At 36.6% G+C, this 8,772-nt stretch overlaps 1 protein-coding gene across 1 annotated transcript; it reads left to right on the forward strand.

Annotated features, from left to right (window-relative positions):
• Nucleotides 1-550: 550 nt before the first annotated feature.
• On the forward strand, nucleotides 551-8,772 carry UBE2D3 (ubiquitin conjugating enzyme E2 D3). Its single transcript, XM_054633953.2, has 6 exons — nucleotides 551-614; nucleotides 699-730; nucleotides 3,206-3,283; nucleotides 4,120-4,225; nucleotides 5,580-5,673; nucleotides 7,261-8,772. Coding segments are annotated over exons 1-6 (357 nt in total). The 5' UTR covers nucleotides 551-613; the 3' UTR covers nucleotides 7,307-8,772.

Consider the following 8,772-nt stretch of genomic DNA (forward strand, 5'->3'; position numbering starts at 1 on the left):
GTTTAAAATAAAAAATGCATATATTTTGCCTGATTACAGCACTTGTGAGCCTCTTGAATTTTCCTGTCTGTTTCGATCTTTGCAAGGTAGATCCCTAATGCAGGTAGTGGGTAAAGTGAAACCAAGTTTCTATGGGGTTTTTTCTTCTGTTCTTAGTTCTAATGTCAGATGTTACATACAGAGTTTTTCCTGTTTCATGAAGACTCCATCAGCAGGTTCCACTTCAGGCTTCTCTAGACTTGAGTCTTTGTAACTCGCAATCAAAAAGTAATTAGACTTTGCCAGCTTAAGGCTTTGTGTCCTGCTTCTTTCTTCAGCAGGAGTGTTTCCACAGTAGTGACATACATGTATTTGGAAAGGCATAGTCACTAGTTATAGGAGGTTTTGGTGCTTCTTTGTCTGTTATAAATATTTTTGATACTGATATAGTGGTTCTTAGAGTTATTAATTGCACATTCTTCTGTGTTTGTGTATGGAAAAACTGTTAAAAGGGTTTTGCTAGACATGAAGTGAGAATTAAGTATTTTTGTTTGTTTTTGTTTTCTTAAAGGAACTTAGTGACTTAGCCCGTGATCCTCCAGCACAGTGTTCAGCAGGTCCTGTTGGAGATGACAGTAAGTGACTTTAAGTTTTATGTTTTGTTTGCTGACTCAAAGCATATCATGCCTAGATAATAATGCGGAGTTTTTCTTTTGTAGTGTTTCATTGGCAAGCCACAATTATGGGACCTGTAAGTATTCTGATTCTTGTGATGTAATATTAAATGAGTAGTTCCTACTGAGGAGAAAATTCTGGGGTTTTTGGTTTACTTTTGTTAGCTCCTCTTATCTGAGTTCTAGAGGTCTTCATTACAGTAAAGGAAAATGAGGGAGGGGAAAAAACCCACCAGTTATTTTGTTGTGGTGTTTTTAAAAGGACATGTATTTCAGCTGAAATAATCTCTAGAGCAATGTTAGGTATTATTACTAAATATCTAGAAATTTTGTTTGCATTTAACTTTTTCTAAAGTTTTAATCTAGCATGAACTTTGTACCAGGACCTGGTTCTACTGTCAGGAATTAGTTGGGATGTTTTTGTGTGGATCTTAAAAGGGAATCCATATTTGGTCTGGTGTAATGCTGAGATCTTGAATATTTGAAAGAATAGAAGAGGGAATAATCACTGAAATGTGAGGTTTTAGTTATGACTGGAGAAAAATGTCAGTGTTGAATGTTCAGTAAGCATCTGAAACCTGAATGGGACTTTTTCCTCATTAAGGAAGCCAGATGTTTGCTTTTGTTGAAAACAACCTGGAAGCAGTTCACATCTGGAGTTTTCTGGTTACCTGTATTTAAAAGACAAAACCTGTAACCTGTGAAGACAAGCCTTTGGTGAGGCTACAAAGTAGGCATTAAATATCAGTGATGCTGAATTACCATGGCTTTATATATAGCTACAAGTGTGTTATAAGGAGGTGGCTATTAGAGGTTCACTGGACTGAAAAATGTTTCTTCATCCCAAAGTACCTTCTCATCATTGGTTGTAACTAGGTACCTCAAGAAGATTGAATTGTTCAGTAGCTATATTTGTGCTTAAATGGCAAGGAGTGTTGTGTACTCCACTGGATATGATGATTCTATGTGGCTGGTGTGTGCATGGTCATGAGGTATTAAGCACTGGTTGAATTTAAATTGGGATTATTATTTTTAGTTTTCCCTTGTGGTTTAATAATGTACAGCTCCTTTTTTCCCCCCATGTGGTTTTCGTGGTGTCAGAAGGTCTGCGTTCCTGTTTCCAGATTGGGCAGTACCCTGACAGAAGTGTGTCAGTGTGGTGTTAGTAGTTCTAGTGCTGCTGCCTTTAGTAACAGACAATTGTGGAACCAATCATCTGATCTTCACCTCTGCAATAGGATATTGTGATCTTCCTGGATAGGTGTATGAGAGTGTGCTTTGGTTTAACACATTTTAAAGAGGAGTTTCTGTAATTGATAAAATGTATTCCCAGAATATGTCCAGTGAAAGGGTTGGTATTTTTTGGCTCCTTAAGGCCTCATATGGTATCTATTGACCAAATATAAGAGGTTCTATCTTGATCACTAGATTTCAGCAGACAGCATAGGCTATAATCTACATGTTGAGGGTTTGAGTCCCCTGTCTTGTGGTGCAGATTTTCATTCTGTGGTATTTAAGTAATACATAGTTACTTCCTTACATTGGTGAAATGTTTTTGCAATTAAGATGAGAATTATATTTACAAATAATGTAGAAGTGTACTGTGTATGCCTCAAATTCATTTTCCCTAGCCCTGAGTCCAGAATTAACAGCAAAGTATTCTTCAGGTTAAACAATGAAATTGTTAGCTCTATTTCAGAAATTTAGTTGTAATTTTGAGTTAAAAGCCTTTTGCTTCTTTCTTCTTGTAACTGCTAACTTAATCCCTATTTAGTCACTCCAGTTTTTCTTCTTCTTACTATATCTTTTTTACTTCCACATGTTGCTTTACTGCTTATAGTTGACACCTGAATGAATCATCCCAGTAATTCTTTCTTTGGAGCAGAGAAATGTGAAGTGCTCTCTCATAGTAGATTACAGTTAATTTCTAATAAAGAAAGAGAGGAAAAATTCACTTGAATTATGATTATTCTTTTGTCTATTTGGTTGTGCTGGTAGAATGGGTGAGATTTTTTGTTGGGGTCTGTCTGGTTTTTTTTTTTTTCAAGGAACAGGGGCCTAGTTGGTACTCACATGTTTTCTGCAGGGCTGAAGCTAAGGACAGAATTTAGGAGAGAATGGGAGTCTGCCGCTACTCTAAACTTGGGTGGTCACAACAAATAAGCTCCAAACAAAGAACTGGAGGTTTTTGAGTCTGATGGGACCCCCACTTTGTTAACATTACTTCTTGGAGCTATCTTAGAGGCATTTGAATGCATCTGCCCTCTAGTCCTGAGTGGATTGTCAGAGCTGCTGGGTTTTATGATGTGGATTGTCAGAGCTGCTGGGTTTTATGATGTGTTAGCTTGGAGAGGTCCACATGGAAAATGGCGTATGTTCTGTATCACTTAGCTTAGGAAGTAGGAATTGAGTTTTAATTATGTCTCACTTGTATTGGTGGATTAAACATTTTGGTTTAAACAAATTGCCTTTCCATTTATTCAAAAACAAGATCTTCAGTGATATTTAGTCCTAAAGATGATAATAGGAGAATTATTTGTTTGCTTTGACAGAACGACAGTCCATATCAGGGTGGTGTATTCTTCTTGACAATTCACTTTCCCACAGACTACCCATTCAAACCACCTAAGGTAAGTATCGCCATGTCATTTGTGAAATTAGTGCTTTTTAAAGAACTGAGTACAGGACAGAAATTGCCAGCCTCTGTATTGTAGTATTGTCAAGTTCTCACTTCTTTTCAGGCATTCTTACCATCTATTAGATGTGTGGGTCCCATTCTGATTACCACAGGAACTGGGTGTGTTAGCATATTCTTTATGAGCAAATCCATGTGTGTGAATTCCAAATGTCTTAAAATATTTGTGTCCATTTCTGGTTTTCTGAATTGATAGGAAAACTTCATTAGTTTTGTGTTACTATAATAGAATTATTGCTGAGGAGACTGTCAAGTATTACTGTAGCTGTTTGGATTGGTCTGTAGGAATGTGACACCATGGGTAGGGATTTACTTGCTGAGTGCCTAAAATTGAGAGAAGGGATTATTTGCTAAGAGTTTGGCAGTAATTGCAAAATATGCTCTTTTTTGGTAGCTTTATCAGCCACTAGCTTTGTCTTCCAATTTTCAGTCAATATGAAGGCCTACCCTTGGGGTCACTGCAGTGTTGTAAGTTCCTTAGCTCTGTGACAGAAGTGTTTCTGTGCTTTAGGCACTGCTCTTGGGTGTCTTCATCAAAGGCAGCTGGGATTAAAACTCATACTTGCCCTCTCTCTGTTGGAAATAGTGCCTGGTAGTGGGAGACTCAGAGCTTGTGGTTTGGGTGCGTTTCCCTGAATTTGATACAGTTTAACTGCTTAATCCTTTTCTTTTAGAGTAAATGGAATTGACTGAGGGCTTGACTGAGCAAAACCGGTGCAGTTACTGTCATAGACCCAAATGCATTCTTCGTTTCTTTGTTTTTTGTTGCAGGTTGCATTTACAACAAGAATCTATCATCCAAATATTAACAGTAATGGCAGCATTTGTCTTGATATTCTAAGATCACAGTGGTCTCCTGCTTTAACTATTTCTAAAGGTAACTTTTGTGAAGGAGAATTTTTTCCATCTTGTGCTGAATAATGTGCTTTTAGCTTTGATTGTGTTAAGTTCTTACCCATCTCTGTGATTTTCCCTTAACTTACCTTCCTCATTCAAGCCTGTGTTTTGCCAGTTTGATGATACTGCATTTTTAATGGATTTTTTTTTTCTAACACTTTCTCATATGTGGCTGTTTAAGGCCTTGTCTGGCCATTTACTTGCTTCAGTATTCCTAACAGAGTTTACCAGCTTGGACCCAGAGGAATTTGCTGGTATTTGGATTGAACTAAGCCTGTGTTGGGCTGTTCAAGCTAAGGCTAAGAAACTGCTTGTTTGGAGCTGCCCATGTAGATACATATGCATATTAAATGAAAGATTAATTTCAAGTCAGTTTTTAATACTGAAATTTGCATAATTTTTTCATCCTGTTTAGAGTTACATGCATAGTTCTACTGGCATATCTGTGGTAGATGAATAAATCTGTTACTGATATATACTGCTTTCTACCACGGTGCACTGGCGTTGCATTGCATTACTTAATGAACTAAGTTTACTGATCCTACTTCATGATAAATTGATGTTGTGTTGCAAGAGAAGATTTGTGGCTTTCCTCATTTTACTACAGTAAATAACAGATAATTCTCAAATATTTTCATGATGATCTATACTTGTTTTGCCTCAAAGCCACTGGTCACTGTGGCTTCAAAAGATCCCTCAAAGTGCCCTTTTGTCTATAGAACTTGTAATTCCTGTCTGTCTGAACAGTCAGTTTGTTATTTGAATGTGGATTCCCTACATTTTAATCCTTCACTGTTTTCTTCTAAAGCATCCGTGAGAGTAGAAGATGAAGTCCTCATAAGTTGCCCACAACAGTGTTACTGAGATTTTTACAACATGTGTGTAGTTTTTATCAGTCCAGACCAGAATATTCTTGCCTTATGTACAATTAATAAAGAATTCAGTCTGATTTAAAAACTTTAAAGCTTAAATCCAAGGATTTTCTACTTTTAGTGGTCAGAACCATAGATATGCTGTTCATCAGAGTACATAATGTGCTTTTGTGTTGGCTGCTATGTTACATCATAGTGCAGGGCACAACAGTGCTGTTCTCATGTATGTGCTGACAGCTCTAAGTATGGGAATATAGGAAGCAAATAGTTCTTAGAAACCTTTAAGTTATTTGGGCTTTTTACTTAAGAGTGAGTTATGAATTCATATTGGCTGTTTTTCAGGAAAATACTTCTAGGTTCTGTCCTGTGACGACATTGTGCTGATGTAAACATCTGTGCTCCATTGTTTCTGAGATTGCCATTCCTCTTTCACTATTGAGATTGCTTTTTTTTTTTTTGCAGTTCTCTTATCCATTTGTTCACTGTTATGTGATCCAAATCCAGATGACCCACTAGTGCCAGAGATTGCACGTATCTATAAAACAGACAGAGACAAGTAAGTACAGAATTGTGCAAGACTGGTATTTTTACAGACTGTAAGAGTTCATTGTCAGACAGCAGTTGTGTTCAGTGAGCCTTTTGTGAAGATCTGAGATGGAGAAAACTTGTGTGTCAAAGTGAGTAATGCATAATTTAAAAACAAAGGAGCTTGGCATCTTTGAAGTTTATGGGTGAAAGAGACTTATCTTTTTCTCACATGCATGGAAGTATTTTACAGTATATATATATTGACTTTGTTTTTGCTTACCATGCATAAATCTAGTTAGAGCTTCATAATGCTTTTTGAACAGCTTTTTGTTGTTTTGATGCCTTCATTTGGCAGCAGCTTGGCCTTAAATTTTGGTTCTTCCCTTGAAAATGGGCAGCAGATTTTTTTTCCCCATCTGTGTTGCAACAACTTTATTTTCCTTAGGTATCTTTAACATTTTGCACAGATAGAATTATATGAAGCGGATTTGGGGGGGTTTTATATATATTAATGCTAAATATATTTGTCCAATTAGGTACAATAGGTTAGCAAGAGAGTGGACAGAGAAATACGCTATGCTGTAGGGTAAGAATATTCGCAAATTATGGTGCATTTAACAAAATGGAAATTTGTCAGCACTTGGGTGCTGCATGCTCTAAGGCACTGGATTAACTAACAGATAATGAATGCACCAGTTACTGAACGTGGAAATTTAACAGCTTGATCTGTGGTTAGTGTGTAATGTATTGGCTAGTCACTATTTCTCACAGATACTACTCTTGCATGGTCAAAAAAAAAAGTTAGTATGAAGTAATTACTGAGTTCTGAGCTACATTGTCAGTTTGTTCTGGTAAGTATTTTACCCTGGTTTTGTCAGAATTTCGTTCAAAATGATGCCCTGTAGTGAGACCTCATATATAGGCATGAGTGAATTCAGACAATCCAGATTTCAATTATCTTTAGTCAGCGGTGTCTGTCTTCCACATATAAACTTGGAAATATATGGGAATTATATTCTGCTTGTATAGTTAATAATTAACTTCTTACTGACAAGCATGGAGTTAAGTGTTAACTAATTGTCAGCTCAGTTCCTGTGAAAGTAGTGTACTTTAAATAGTCATAAAATTTTGAGCAGTATATTTGTGTGAAAAGAATATTCAGTGCAGTGAAATGCTTAGTGTTGTTTTTCTTTAAAATTGGAAATTTGATATTTTGTATCTAGTGACATTATTAACCAAATAATCTTTACTTATGGCATGGGACAGATACTGTAATCTTAACCTAAGAACAGTATGCAAATGAAGTATTTGCCTTTATTCCATCCCAGATAGTCTCTGTTTCTTCTCTTTCAGTAATTTTTTTCATAACAGACTACTTGCAAATTTGCTTGTCTCGACTTTAAGGCTTTTCTTAAAACTAGAGAATATCTATCCTAATCGGTGTAGGGAGGGAATTGTTCAATTTTTTGAGTTCAAGTATGTCTCAGTACAGAAGGAGACTTCTCACAGTGTAAAGAGACAGAGAGATGGGATTAAAATAATATTTAATCATAAACTGCTTAGGAAATTGTCATTTTCATGCTGATGTTAATTCAGTTCCTGGTTTTGTCTGCAGGTACAACAGAATATCTCGGGAATGGACTCAGAAGTATGCCATGTGATGCTACCTTAAAGTCAGAATAACCTGCATTATAGCTGGAATAAACTTTAAATTACTGTTCCTTTTTTGATTTTCTTATCCGGCTGCTCCCCTATCAGACCTCATCTTTTTTATTTTTTTGTTTACCTCCTTCCATTCATGCACATGCTCATCTGAGAAGACTTTAGTTCTTCCAGCTTTGGACAATAACTGCTTTTAGAATCTGTAAAGTAGTTACACAAGAACAATTGCCCAAGATTCAGAATTTTTTTTAATGGAGCATGTGTATTATGTGGCCAATGTCTTCATTCTAACTTGGTTATGAGATTAAAAACAAACATTCCTCACTGCTCTAACAGATACTGAAGATACCACCTGAAGGGGGGAGGGGAGATGGATGTTCTGTTTTCTCCCATCAAAGAAGTAATATTGCTGTAGCAACATCCATCTTGTTCCAAACCTTCCAGTGTTAGAGAACTGAGGTTTTATTACATGCTTTCGCTCATAACTGGTGTGTCTGGAGAATTGGTACTGAATCTATAGCATCAGCAGAACAGAAAATGTGATGTATCTTATGCATGTCAATAAAGGAATGACCAGTTCTTGTTTTACAGAGAATGGAAATTGGAAGTCAAACATCCCTTGTATTCCAGAATAGGGTTTAAGAACATTTTTGTAATTCATTTAAATTTTGTTAGGAGGCTTGGAGCTATTAGTTAATCTGTCTTCCAAAACACTGTTTAATATAGCACTGAATAAATGATGCAAGTTGTCAATGGATGAGTGATCAACTAATAGCTCTACTAGTAATTGATTTATTTTCTTCAATAAAGTTGCATAAACCAATGAGTTAGCTGCCTGGATTAATCAATATGGGAAACAAAATCTTTTGTAAAAGCAAAGCTGGTTTTTGTATATACTGTTGGCATTTGCCTCGTTGTTTAACATCAAATAATGATGTAAAGTTCAATAGAGTGACTCTTCTGCCATTTTCAGTTCTAATGCTCAGTCTGTTGCAGGTTGGCACATTGCTCGGCCTGGTGGATGCAGAATTAATAAGCTAACATAGTCGTGTAGCCGTAGTAGGGGGCTGCACTTGGTGCTGGGAGCCCAGCGTTCACGGATGGACTTGGGACCCAGCAGATCTGAAGCGGTGTATTGTGGAGATAATTCCTGATGCACCTGTGTTTGCTGACTGAGAACCTTTTTCTTCAACTTGTACACTTGACAACTGAAAGATCTTAATGTGGGGGTAATGATGAGGCAAAAAAATTATAAAATAAAGTACTGTTTTGATGTGGGAATTGTCATGAGGCTGTATTGAAGTGACTTTACTATGTGGGATGTTCGTTGCCATTGAAAAGGACTTGTTCAGCCATGCTGCCATTTACATTGATGACTATTTTAATGCAACAGACACTTTCTTCATGTCAGGTGACTAAACGTGAATAAAGACTCATTGCTATTGGATTTTTGTTCTACAAGAAA

Source organism: Agelaius phoeniceus, chromosome 4, assembly GCF_051311805.1.
Source record: "Agelaius phoeniceus isolate bAgePho1 chromosome 4, bAgePho1.hap1, whole genome shotgun sequence".
Classification (NCBI taxonomy): Eukaryota; Metazoa; Chordata; class Aves; order Passeriformes; family Icteridae; genus Agelaius; species Agelaius phoeniceus.